The 14,507-nt window shown below is 33.4% G+C and overlaps 1 protein-coding gene across 1 annotated transcript in view; it reads right to left on the reverse strand.

Annotated features, from left to right (window-relative positions):
* The window catches only part of SPAG16 (sperm associated antigen 16), an 891,247-nt gene that overhangs the window by 238,076 nt on the left and 638,664 nt on the right, over positions 1–14,507 (reverse strand). The window contains exon 15 of the mRNA XM_046644878.1: positions 84–210. Within this exon, the coding sequence (XP_046500834.1) occupies positions 84–210 (127 nt within the window). The remainder of the gene's footprint in view (positions 1–83; positions 211–14,507) is intronic.

Consider the following 14,507-nt stretch of genomic DNA (forward strand, 5'->3'; position numbering starts at 1 on the left):
AACTAAAGTAGAAACAGAAAATAGTTTCAGAACAAATGTAAAGTTGTTAGCTTGGTCAGAAACATTAAACAAAAAGATCCTACCTGATGGATCAAAGTTCACCTCATTGCCAGGACTCGGACCTACATCAATGGACACAATCGGTAAGAGCTTCCGGAAGTCCCACAGTTTTGTAACTCCGCAGGCATCGCAGGATGCTATTATGTGACCCTTTAAAGTATTAAAAAAAACAGAGATGTATGTACATACATATATTGCATATATACGAATATATATGGTAACTCACAGACAAAAAAGATTTATGTTACAATTTTCTTAAATCCACAGGATTCCACTCCTTTAAAATAAAAAGTATTCATTATACTATTGTCTTGGACACAAAATTGTTATAAAATGATAATTTAAATATATAAAATCCTATAGTAAATTTTGAAAGATGATTTTTCAGGTAATCATTTTGATTCTTTTAATCATATGAGAAGATGTAATAAAAATATACACCCCCATGTAATTTGTCTGTATATACATGTCACATATCATACATATGAGATATGTGATCTACACATAAAAACTATCTATACACATGAAAATATTGCACTGAAAGTGCACCTCACTTTGTATGCCTGTAATGAGTTAGTATTGATAATTTATACCTCAGATAGAGTGAAAATAAAAACAGAGGTAGGAAAACAAATGGACACACGGAAAGAAGAGATTTTGTCGTAGCAGTAGAATGCCCGGGGCCAGGTGAAATTGATGTCAAGGAAGCGATGCCTCTTGTGTTCTGTTAGACAAAATTATTAGAAATAATGGGGGCTATTTTGGTAACATGTAGGGGATAAGGAAGCAGGTAGTTGGGTAAAGGGGTTGGAAAACAAAAGGAAGAGTGGATGGATTCCAGTGATATGGGAACAGGGCGCATGTTTTCCCAGTGTGGCAGTAGCAGCCTGGGAGCATCAGTTCAGAGCTCACGGTCTGTCTACACTTCTCCTGCTGGACTCTCAGGAGACGTTTATTGAGCATCCACTTCACTCCAGAGACCAGGAGACAGTGTGAGTAAAAGGGATTTCTACTGTCCAGCAACACGTAATCTATACTCATTCCCATCATTCTGTCATTTAATTTCTGTGTCTGCTTACCAATTGAATATGAGTATTGGCCACATCAGGCCCATATATAATGTTTATGATAAGTCATTATAGTGTCTCCAATTAGATATACAGTTTCCCTTTCAGCTCAGCTTAATTCCTTTTACTGCCAAGTCAAAGATCATCCTCCCATTTCTTCCTAAAAATTCTAAAATGTTGAAGATAACTTGATTATTGTACAATTTTCCTTCTTCTCATTTTGAACTGGCTCACACAATTTTTTCTCATTTACCCCTTGATTTATATCCTTTCTATAAAAAAATGTGCATCTTGCATTACATTCCAAGTGGACTGTGTTTTTCCCTAAATACACCAATAATGCAACAAATGCCATTAGTTCTAAAATTCAGTGACTGTTGTCACTGGCAGCGCAATACAACCCCTTTACCCCCAATCTAATAAACAGGATGTTTAATCTTTTTTATTACTTAAAAGGAACATGAAGAACCTGGAATGCTTTCAAATACGTAAACATGTAAGAATTGTGAAGAATTAGTGAATTTAATTTTGAGAAAAGAATAATTCTCAGGATTAGGAGGGATATTAAAGTTAGAAATTAGAAAGAATTCTCTCCAGATATAAGGCTTTCAAACATCTTTCAGAAGTCACAAAATGGGATCTTTTTCAATTTTGAGAAAAGAATAGATAAATTTTAATCACAATTTAATTTGGATGCACTTCTCATCAAAGGAGGATAATGGACCTGATGTACTATTCTTGTCTGGATTCTATGAACTAAAGACAACTTTAAAGCATGCTTTTTACCACTGAATAAAATTTGAGGAAATACTCTAAAAAGATAAAATACTTTCATCATTTTGGGGAGGTGAAAATGAATATTTAAATAGTTCTACATTTAACTTTTACAGCTATCAAATGACCAAGGTATAACAGTTTGATAAGATTAAAATAATAGTCAATACTTACTCAATGCTTTTAATGAGCCAAGAATTGTGCTAAATTATTTATTAATAAATAGTATATACTATTTTAAATAATTTTAAATACCTAACATCGTTTAGCCAGATTTTTCTATCTCCTAAGAAACTTAGAAGCCATGACAAAGTCTGCATTATGGTAAAACAAATATAATAACTTATTAAGTGGTAGAAATAAGTTTGTGTTCACATCTGATAACTGAAAGATAGTTAGTAGTGGAAGAATGATGTAGCTACACTTCCAGTTATCCAGCAAGGCAGAACGCAGTGTCTACAGGAGTGCCTGGAGCTCAAAAAATATTTGTTACACCAGTAGAAGATGCATGCCTCACTGGAGCTTACCGAGAAGTTTTACTTCAGCCCAAGTTCTCCCACAGCAGTCTTAAGGTAAATGTTAGTTCTAACACTGGTGTTTCTGAGTAACTGTGTTAAAGGGAAGAGATAAAAGGTGCAGAGAATCCAGAATCAAAAACTTTGAATGTCCTCAAGCCCCTGTATCTCTCCTCCCATCTCAGGTGAACTGGACGGCCGTCTGCCAGTCTCTTTCCACGGAAGAAGAAGATACTAAACTTCTCTTAATCCAAACTGCAGAGTCTGAGTTTTGAGGGATGTGAGAATGGAGAGGTGTGGGAAAGGGATTAGCTGACAACCTGTGGGAAAAAGCAAATATTTTTATCTAGTACTTATGTCAGTAAGAAAACAGAGAGTAGGTATAGTTAGGCACTTAAACTAAGAAAGATAGATTTCAAAGAAAATGTTTTTTAGAGAGAGACGGAGTTATGTGGCAATCTTAAAAATAAGTAAACACTCAAGAGTTTGGGGAATCTCTCTAAAATGTAATTCTGGTTATGTCCATTGGTACCAGTGCTGATACCAAGGAGGGGAATGTAGTTGTGTAGAAAACTGTCACAGAAGTTCAAATTCACATAAGTGACTGTTTTTTGAGACACTGAATCCTTAGCACTTGGCATAGCTCCCGCAACATTTTTGACATTTGATGTTGAATAAATCATTGAACAAATGAATATAAGGGGAATAGAGAGCAATCAATGTCTACAGCATGTGATTTAAAAGGATTTTTTTCCAAATATAGAACTGTTAAATGAACTGCAGCTCAGAAAGAAATGTTTTTGTGATCACAGAGGCAAATAGTAAAAGTAAGTGGTATTTAGCCAAGTGGAGAAAGGGTACAGTGGAGTTGAAAGCGAATAGTGGTGACTCCTGACTGCCTCTGTTAATCCTTCCTACTCCCAGTTTAAAGATCCTGTAGTGAGAAAACAGTATAGATGAAGGTAATTACAAGTTAGAGGACCGCAACATAAAATCAAACTGGCTTCACCTAGGCTGCTAGGAATATACTGGAGAAATATGTAGCAGTACGTATCAAGACTCACAGAAGTGTTATACTTTTGAAACTGAAATTGCTACTTTTGAAATTTATTATAAAATTAGAAAAAAGTTTTAATCAAGATTAAAGTAGAACTATTTAAAATAAAAAATGGAAACAGGTGAGATTTGTAATAATCTAATATGGAAGAAATAAACCTTGTGCCATTGTGGATCCAGAAAACTCCCAGAGGCACCTTTCATGCCAGCTTGATACCAACAGCACAGGGAGACAAGCGGACCGAACCACCTCTCTGCACAGAGCTTCCAAGCATACTGACATATTGTAATAAGGAAAGGAGAAAATTAGGATGCTAAGGAGGTCATTTATAATTTAAATGAACAAGTAAAATGCTATTTTCATAAGCCAATAGTATTCTTTAATATAAACATATTTTATGGCTTTATTTAATTTTCAAAAACAGATTTTACAAGCTTGGACATTACTATAAGTTTAGGGTTAAGAGGCAATATTTCTGGCAGGGTAAAAAATGTCATATAGTAATAAAATATTTTATACGAGAGTCCTTATGTCTTTATATTGCATGTCAGGAAGAAATACAGAGGGCCTTAATTTATAATGAAAAACAGGTCCAACGTGATTGTACCCTGGCCCTTCATCCTGATGAATCAGCTAAGCAGTTTCTTGGTTCAACTCACTAGGCAATATATATGTATACCTTTATTTTCCCATCTTCTTTTGGAAAGTCAATTTACAGAACAACATCTAAGTAAGCAAAATATTTTTTGGTCCATGACGTTACTTCTTCCTGCAAAGGATCTTCAAGCCTGAATAACAGGATATATACAATGTTCTCTTAAAGAATTATACAGCATAATAAAAAGTTAAATGAATGATTATATATCAACTATGCACACACGAGAATGTTGTAAACTCTGTAAATGCAGGTGCTTTGGCTTACCAGTGCATTCCTGTGACCTTGAATAGCACATAGTAAACCTTCAATAGATAATTACAGTATGAATGAATAAATATCCTAAATGAATTATTATGAAGCCATAAAACTAACAGTTACAGAAACAATGTAAAACATGGAAAAATTTATGCTAAACTGTGGTTATGCTGATTAAAAGTATATAATACATATGTAGAATGATTGAATGGGGAGATATGTTTATAAAAACCTGCCCTGTATTTTGTTTTGGGACTTTTTTAAGGGCAATTTTAGATTCACAGCAAAATTGAGGGGAAGATACAGAGATTTCCCACTTACCTCCTGCCCTGCACGCCCATACACAGTCCCCCTCATTTACAACTTCCCCCACCACAGTGGTACATTTATTATGATTGAGGAACCTACATTGACACATCATAATCACCTGAAGTCCATAGTTTACATTATGGTTCATTCTTGGTGTTGTACATTCTATGGGTTTAGATAAATATACAGTGTCATGTATCCATTACTGTGGTATAAGATAGAGTATTTTCACTGCCCCAAACGTCCTCTGTGCTCATCCATTCCCCAACCCCCCAACCCAACCCTTGGCAATCACCGATGTTTTTACTGTCTCGATAATTTTGCTTTTTCCAGAATGCCATATAGTTTGAATCATACGTATGTAGTATTTTCAGATTGGCTTCTTTCATTTAGTAATATGCATTTAAGTTTCCTCCATGTCTTTTCATGATTTAATAGCTCATTTCTTTTTAGAGCTGAATAAGATTCCATTGTCTGGATGTTCCACAGTTTACTCATCTATTCATCTACTGAAGGACATCTTAGTTGCTTCCAAGATTTGGCAATTATGAATAAAGCTGCCATAAACATTTGTGTGCAGGTTTTTGTGCAGACATAAGTTTTTAATTCCTTTGGGTAAATACCAAGGAACATGATTGTTAGATGGTATGGTAAGAGCATGTTTAGTTTTGTAAGAAACTGCCAAAATATCATGCAAAGTGACTGTACCATTTGGCATTCCCTCCAGCATAGATTGAAAGTTCCTGTTGCTCCACACCCGCACCAGCGTTTGTTGTTGTCAGTGTTCCAGATTTTGGACTTTGGAATTGCTACGTAGTGGTACCTCATTGTTGTTTTAATTTTCATTTCCCTCATGACATGACATGTGGAGCATCTTTTCATATGGTGATTTGCCATCTGTATGTCTTCCTCTGTGAGGGGTCTTTTGACTCATTTTTTAATTGAGTTGTTTGTTTTCTTATTGCTGAGTTTTTAGGTTTTTGCATATTTTGTATAACAGTCCTCTATCTAATGTGCGTTTTGCAAATATTTTCTCCTAGGCTGTGGCTCATTTTCTCATTCTCCTGACACTGTATTCCTAGAGTAGAAAGTTTTAATTTTAATGAAATTTAGCTCATCAATTAATTCTTTCATGGATTGTGTCTTTGGTGTCACATGTAAAAAGTCTTTGCCATACACTAGGTCATCTCGGTTTTCTCCTATGTTATCTTATAGGAGTTTTCTACTCCTACAGTTAAGCCTGTGATCCATTTTGAGTTAATTTTTGTGAAGAGTATAATGTCTTTCTCTAGATTAACTTTTTCGCATGTGGATGTCCAGTTGTTCCAGCACCATTTTTTCGAAAGACTGTCTTTGCTCCATTGTTTTGCCTTTGCTCCATTGCCAAAAATCATGTATTTGTGAGGGTCTATTTCTGGGCTCTCTATTCTGTTCCATTGATCTATTTGTCTATTCTTTCACCAACACACTGTCTTGATTACTGTAGCTTTATAGTAAGTACTGACCAGCCTTGGTGGTCTAGTGGTTGAAATTCAGCACTCTCACCACCATGGCCCAGGTTTATTTCCTGGTCATGGAACCGCACCACCATCTGTCAGCTGTCACACTCTGGTGGCTGTGTATTGCTGTGATGCTGAAAGCTGTGACAGGGGTATTTCAAATACCAGCAAAGTCACCTATGGTGGACAGGTTTCAGCAGAGCTTCCAGACTATGACAGACTAGGAAGAAAGAACTTGTCATACACTTCTGAAAAAATGGCCATGAAAACTCTGTGAATGGCAGTGAAGTGTTGCCTGATATTGCACCAGAAGGTGAGAGGATGGTGCAAAAAGATTGCTGAGGGTTCCACTCTGCTGTACACAGGGTCACTAGGAGTTGGAATCTACTCAACAGCACCAACAACAAAATAGTAAGTATTGAAGTCAGGTAGTGTCAGTCCTCAAACACTGACTTTGTTCTTCTTCAATATTGTATTGGCTATTCTGGGACTTTTGCCGCTCCATATAAACTTTAGAATCAGTTTATTGATATCCACAAAATACCTGGCCTGGATTTTGATTGGGATTGTATTGAACCTGTAGATCAATTTGAGAAGAACTGACAGCTTTACAATATTGAGTCTTTCTATCCATGAACATGGAGTCTCTCTCCATTAATTTAGTTTTTCTTTGATTTCATTTATAATAGTTTTATAGTTTTCCTCATATAGATGTTGTACATATTTTGTTAGACATACCTAAGTATTTCATTTTTAGGGGTGCAAATGTAAATGGTATTAATTTTAAATTTCAAATTTCACTTTTTCCTTCTGCTGTATAGGAAAGTAATTGACTTTTGTATTAACCTTGTATCTTGCAACCTTGCTATAATCATTTATTAGTTCCAGGAGTTTTTTTTTTCATCAGTTCTTAGACAGTCATATTATCTGTGAACAAAGATAGTTTTATTTTTTCCTTCTTAATCTGTATAACCTTATTTCCTTTTCTTGTCTTATTGCGTTATCTAAAAATTCCAGTACGGTGTTATAAAGGAGTGGTGAGAGGGAGCATGCTTACCTTGTACCTGATCTTAGTGGGAAAGCTTCCAGTTTCTCACCATTAAGAATGGCATTAGCTGTAGGTTTCTTTTTAAATATTCTTTATCAAGTTGAGTAATTTCCTCTATATTGCTAATCTACTGAGAATTTTTATCATGCATGGGTGTTATTTTCTGCATCTATAGATATGATCATGTGATTTTTCTTCTTTAGCCTATCAATATGACAGATCACATTATTTGATTTTTGAATGTTGAACCAGCCTTGCACACCTGGGTCATGGTGTATCCTTCTTTTTCGTCGTAATGTATACTTCTTTTTATACATTATTGGATTCAATTTACTAAAATCTTGTTGAGAATTTTTGCATCTACATGAAGAGAGATATTGGTCTGTAGTTTTCTTTTCTTGTAATGTCTTTGTTGGGTTTTGGTGATAGGGTAATGCTGACTTCATAGAATGAGTTAAGACATTGTTTCTATTCTCTGAAAGAGATTGTAGAGAACTGGTATAATTTCTTCCTATGGTTCTGTCTGTGGTTTTTAGAATTCACCAGTGAACCCTTCTGGGCCTGGTGCTTTTTGTTTTAGAAGGGTATTAATTATTGATTCAATTTCTTTAATAGGTAGAGACCTACTTAGATTTCTATTTCTTGTGTGAGTTTTGGCAAATTATGTCTTTCAAGGAATGGGGCCATCTCATCTAGGTTATCAAATTTGCTTTCAAGGCAGATCTGCTGGAAACAAATTCCCTCAATTTTTTTTTATCTGAGAAAGTCTATTTCTCTTTTACTTTTGAGGATAATTGTACAGCGAACAGACTTTGAGTTTGGCGTTTTTTTTCCTCTCAAAACTATAAATATTTTACTCCACTTTCTTCTTGCTTTCATGGTTTCTGAGGAGATGTCAGATGTAATTCTTTGTTCCTCCATATTTGTGGGGTATTTTTCCTCTGTCTTCTTTCAGGATTTTTTTTCTTTATCTTTGATATTCTGTAGTTTGAAAATGATATGCATAAGTCGATTTCTCTCTTGTTTTTTTTTGGCAATTTATCCTGCTTGGTATTTTCTGTGTTTCCTGTGGTTTGGTGTGTGACATTAAATTGAGGAAATTCTCACTCATTATAGTTTCAGGTATTTCTTCTGTTCCTTTCTCTCTTCCTTATCTTTCTTCCCATCACATGTGTGTTTCACTTTTTATAGTTGTCTCAAAGTCCTTAGATATTTTGTTCCTTTTTTTCAGTCTTTGTTCTCTGTTTTGCTTTCTGAAGATTTTATCAATACGTCCTCCATCTCAGAGATTCTTTCCTCAGCTGTATCCAGTCTACTAATAAGCCCATCAAAAGCATTCTTCATCTCTGTTACATTGCTTTTATCTCTAGTATTTCTTTTTGCTTCTATCTAAAATATTCATCTCTCTGTTAACATTGCCCATCCATTTTTTTCATGCTGTCTACTTTATCCATTACAGCCCTTAGCATATTAATCACAGTTGTTTTAATTTCCCAGTCTGATAATTCCAACATTCCTGCCATGTCTGGTTCCGACTCTTGCTCTGTCACTTCAAATTGTGTTCTTTGCCTTTTGGTACATCTTGTAATTTTTTCTTGATAGCTGGATATGATGTACTGGGTAAAAGGAACTGCAGTAAATAGGCCTTTAGTAATATGGCTGTGAAGTGTGTGATGGAGGAAGTGTTCTAAAGTTTTATAAGTAGGTCTTAGTCTTTTAGTGAGTGAGCATCTGGACCATGCACTTTACAAATGTTTCTCAGTATTTTCTACCTTCCTAGGTGTAACAGGTTGGCTAGAGCGGTAACTTAAGTACTAAGTAGTACAACTTAGGGAGTTGGCTATTTCCCTTCTCCCACATGGAAGCTTGAGGCAGCTGTAGTTGTGTATTTCCCTTCTCCCAGGTCAGTTAGGCTCTGATAATACCCAAGCAGATTAGGCTCTGCATATATTTTTTATAATGAGTAATAATGAGTAACTTGTTTGGAAAATCCTTTAATATTTTATATGTAAAAAATAACTGGAAGCAACTAAATTATTAAAAAAAAAACAGTTATATATTATTCAGACTTAATTGCCAAATATATTACTTTTTATTTCATGACACTTTAAAAATAAATACAGGAGAATCATAATACCTTATAGTTTATCTTATAGTATACCCATAAATAATATCACAGTTGATTCTCACCATTACATGCTGAGTCAAAAATTAATCTTATCTCACAATATGAAACTAAATAAATTTTAGAGGAATTAAATAATTTATTGATGGACTTCTGGTCGAGATAGTCTAGAGTTACAAAATGAGACAATGAAAAAATAATAGCAGTTAACACTACCTGGGTAATTACTATATGCCACTCAGGGTTCCAAGCATTTGTGTGTATATATATATATATATGTACAAATATCAAGTAATCCTAAATAACAAAATTAAACAAAAATACTGTGGAATAGGTTACATTTATCACTTCCATTTTATGGATGAGGAAATTGAATGACAGGAAACTTAAATAACTTTCCCAGGACCCATGCAGTTAAATGAGGAAGAGCCAGGATTTGAATGTATTTGGCTCCAGGATCTGTGTTAACCACTAAGTCTCAAAGTCAAAGTTGGGTTAAAAAATTATTTTTAAAAGTATACGGTCTCCAAGAATTTTATGAAAGAACAATAGGAAGAATACTTGTTATAGAAAAAAGAACAAACAAAAACACAAACACAAAGTACAGAATAGGGATGAAACTGCAGACCTCAGACCTCAGCTCCAGGTTTAGAAGCAGGTTCTAGTTACTCAGGTTCTGTAGGGTAGCAGACACTAAAAGCACTTTGTGTCAGATGGGATATAAAAGTCAACCTATTGTTAAAACCATGGATAGTGTAAGTTTTCCTGAAAATATTAAACTGACAAAAGTTGCTGGCTAATGCTGTTAGAAGTTGCAATTTATATGAAGTTCTATTTTTAAGGAATCTGAAGTTTATACATGGTCTCATAGCCTGGACTTGAAACAAGTAACAGACTTCAGTGTCTGGATCTGTGGTTTTCAGTACCAGAAGGCAGGATTCCTGAATCATAAATATAGGACTAATCCTGAGATACACTGGGGCTATTGACCTGGGAGACCTGGGACAAAGGAAATAGCAACAATACTGAAAGCTATGGAGAAGTAAGCACAAATAGAGAACAAGATAGACTAAGGAAGAGAAAAGAGAGAACCATTCCTCATACTCTACACAAAAGAAGCTACAAAAATTCTTCCATAACATATAGGGAGATCTAAAGATAATAAAGATAGTCAATAATTGGATGATGAAATTAATCTGTGCACATTAAAATTACAGAAAGACTGAAAAGGATTTTAAAATAAGTATGTCTCAAGATTTTAATGAAGAGCTAATACTCGTTTATAAAAAAGAAATAAAACAAAAACAGTCCAAAGTCATTTGAGAAAAACCAAGAGAACTGAAATGTTAGACATTAAAGAAAAAAGGCTCAGTAGATAGGATGTATTTTAGACTAGACAAAGTTGAAAAGAGAGTTAGTGAATTGGAAGATTGCACTGGTAAATTCCAGCTAAACTACAGATGTAGAGATAAAAGAATGAAAGCATGCAGACCGTTAAGAGACATGGGGATGTATGGAGCTGATTATTCCAATATGTGTCTAATAAGTATTACAAAAGAAAAGAACAGATAGACAGGCAGAAAAGCAGCATTTCAAGGTGTAATGGCTGAAACTTTTCCAGAATCAGAAAAAGACATATAATAATAGTGCAGTTCAAGTATTGAGCATGATGCATAAAAATAAAATCACACCTAGACACAATGTAATGAAAAGTATGGACTATTCTGGATGAAAAAAATGTATCTACAATACAAAAATTATAGATTATCTATAAAAGAATGACAATTATATTGATAACAAAAACAGATGTTAGAACAAGTGCAATAATGTCAACCTAATAACGTTCAACCTAAATTTGTTTACTTAGCTGAATATGACTCTGGAGTAAATGTATTTTCAGACATTCTGATTTAAAAAGTTTAAATCTAAATACCTTATGGAAAAAAACTATTAATAATTATACTTTACCACAACTATTAATAGTTGTATTGTCAGAAGATATAATGGTGAGAATAGGTATTGGCCATAAAAGAGAAAATGCACAAACCAAATCCTAACTCTAACCCCAGTCTAACTTTAAGCTTATTCTTAATTTTAAAAAAACAACAAAATAAGTTAAAAAGAAGTAAGAAAAAAATTAATGGAAAACACAGTAAGTTGTGACAGCAATAACTCCCAGTGTATAAATAATCACACATACACACACACACACAAATGGGATATGCTTAGTGCTTAAAAGTAAGAGACAACTAAAATGATTTAAAAAATAAAGAATATAACTATGTGCAACTTACAAGACAAACATTATAAACAAACAACAGTAATAACAAAAATAAATAAAATACTCAGAGTGAAAATAAAGGAATTGAATTACTAAATATTAAATTAATAACAAGTTAGTAGAGTAGTATCAATGTCAGAAAGAAAGAAATTTAAGTGAAAAAAGTCATTACTAGAGCTAATTGCTGGAGAATAACAGAAGGAACATTCTAACAAGATATAACAGTCAGAAATTTTTATGTAACTAAAAATAAAGTCTGAAAACATAAAACAAAATTTGCATAACTATAAAGATAAATTACAATTTTCCAAAATGAGGCAAGATTTTAATACATGTTTATGTATCACAGATCATACAAAGCAAGCAAAATTTAAACCAAAAAAAGCTTGATCTAAAGCAGAAATCAATATTTGTCAAATACATAATATATAATATCATCAAATGTATGTGAAATATTTATAAAAATGCACACAATAAGCCACAAAATAAGTCTCAAGAAATGTCAAAGAAGAAATGTCATAAAGCTCACATTCTTTCACAATGGTGCAATTAAATTAAAAACTGAAAATTACACTAAAGTTTAAAATAAAAGTTTGGAAGCTGAAAGAAAAATATCGCAACATAAATGATAAGTTTAGAATTAATTCAAATGAAGGAATTCATATATCTGTTGACTGAAGCTGAAGTCATCATTACTGGAAATTCCTGATTTTATGTGCGCTTTATTTAAGATATAAAATAAATATGTTAAAAACCCACCTGAAGATGTTATTCTTTACTAGAGAGGAAATTAAAAAGGTAGAAAGAAATAATTAAAATATGATGGAAATGTGTATAGATAACAAAATTAAGACTATTAAAATATTAAATAAAAAGAGAGATCAACAAAATCAAAAGCTGGTCTTTGAAAAGAATACGCAGGCAGACAAATTGAAGATTTGTCAAAAATAAGAAAATATAAAGTGACAAAATAGTGACAAAGAAAAAAGTCAGAATTAAACAATATTGTGAAGTGAAAGAGGGACAATTAAAAATATGGTAGAGATTAAAGAAACCACACGAAAATTCTATGAAGGACTTGATGCTAATTGTGAATTCTTCAGCAGAATGGAGTTTTCAGGACAATATAAATTTTAAAATCAACTAACTATATGAACTTTGAAAAAACTGCCATAAATATCATGAACTATAAAAAATTAAGAGGAAAAACACTAAACCAATATAAAAATTGCTCTTCAAGTGAGCAGTAGACAGAAGAAAAGACTAGAACATGCTTGAAAACCTTTTTACCAACTCCAGTAATATAGTTGAGTTAAGCAAGTTAAAACGTTAATGTTATCTATGGAGTAGATCAAGTTAGCTTGACTCTCCTGCCAACGCTGCTCTAGTGGCCATGTTTTGTGATATTTAAAGAACTGCCTCTTATCCCCTACACTGTAGCTGGTCTCCTCATAGAAACCTATCTCCATGGACAGAGGAGATGTTAAGCCATGGGTGTCTGGCTCAAATAGAAACAATAATACTTCCCTATATTTTTCAAACTAATATTGGGAGAGATAAGCTCTTTCCTCTCTGATTAAAAGGTGTCAAAAGGCATGTAATTTAGGGGCCAACCCATGGTCCAGTGGTTGAATTTGCACGCACTGCTTTGGCAGCCCAGGGTTTCGCCAGTTCGGATCCTGGGCACGGACATGGTGCCGCTCATCTGACCATGCTGGGACAGCATCCTGCATGCTACAACTAGAACGACCCACAACTAAAAATATATACAACTATGTAGTGGGGGGCTTTGGGTAGAAAAAGGAAAAATAAAATTTAAAAGAAGAGGCATGTAATTTACGTAAACATATGTAATCTTAGTTCTAATGTCCAGGTCCAGCACAGTGAAGAAATTAATAAGATTAAGAATATTCAGGAAGTCTGGGGGCATTTGAATCTTGGCTCCAGCCAAATCTAAATGACAGATGCCACCTGCTCTGTCTGAAGTTCATTTTTGTGAGCCAATGAACATCCTAATTTTACTTAAGTTAGTTTGAGTTTGGCTTTTTTACTTAAAACCTGTCCTACTATCTTTTTTTCTATCAAATTAGGATATTTTTAATAACGATATTGATATTGACAAGGGAACAAAAAACAAATAGACTTGCATTTCTGGTGGGCACACAAAGTAAGAGCTAAAATTAACAGTTTTTATTGCCATGAAATATGTTCAATACTATTCATAGTATTATTTCATTATATACAATAATCTCATTTTACAGATGAGGAAAATAACATTTTAAAAGCTCAAATGACTTTCCTGAAATTACCTAGGTATAATAATTTACAGTGAGGATGGAAGCATAGGTCATAGACTTCAGAGCCTGAGATCTTGACCAATATATTACATTCTATTTCTTGAAAATAATACAGCATAATATCATAAATTTTTAAATATATTGAATATATTCCCCATTAAGATGAATTAAATAGTCAATAACTCAGACCAGTATTTGTCATAAAGATGTTCAATATTATTTATAAGATGGGCAGTAGGAATACAAGAAATTAATTCTTGATACATAGATAGATGCACATGTATATATTCACACATATATAAAACTATAACATATAACTATATAACAACTATTATTTTAACTATTATAATGGCATTTCCAAATATTATAATACAAGAGAAACATTCATATGTAGTTCATTGAAAGAAGTAGCAGCCAAAACTGTGTTCACTGTGTGATACACACACACAAAGCATATGTTGAAAATAAGATTGGTAGGAACGAAATCAAAACAGAAATGATTATCTCTAGTGGAGGGATGAATCATTTTTATTTTATTTGCTCCTTTTCACATTTTCAAAAT

This window comes from Equus quagga, chromosome 17 (assembly GCF_021613505.1).
Source record: "Equus quagga isolate Etosha38 chromosome 17, UCLA_HA_Equagga_1.0, whole genome shotgun sequence".
Taxonomy (NCBI): Eukaryota; Metazoa; Chordata; class Mammalia; order Perissodactyla; family Equidae; genus Equus; species Equus quagga.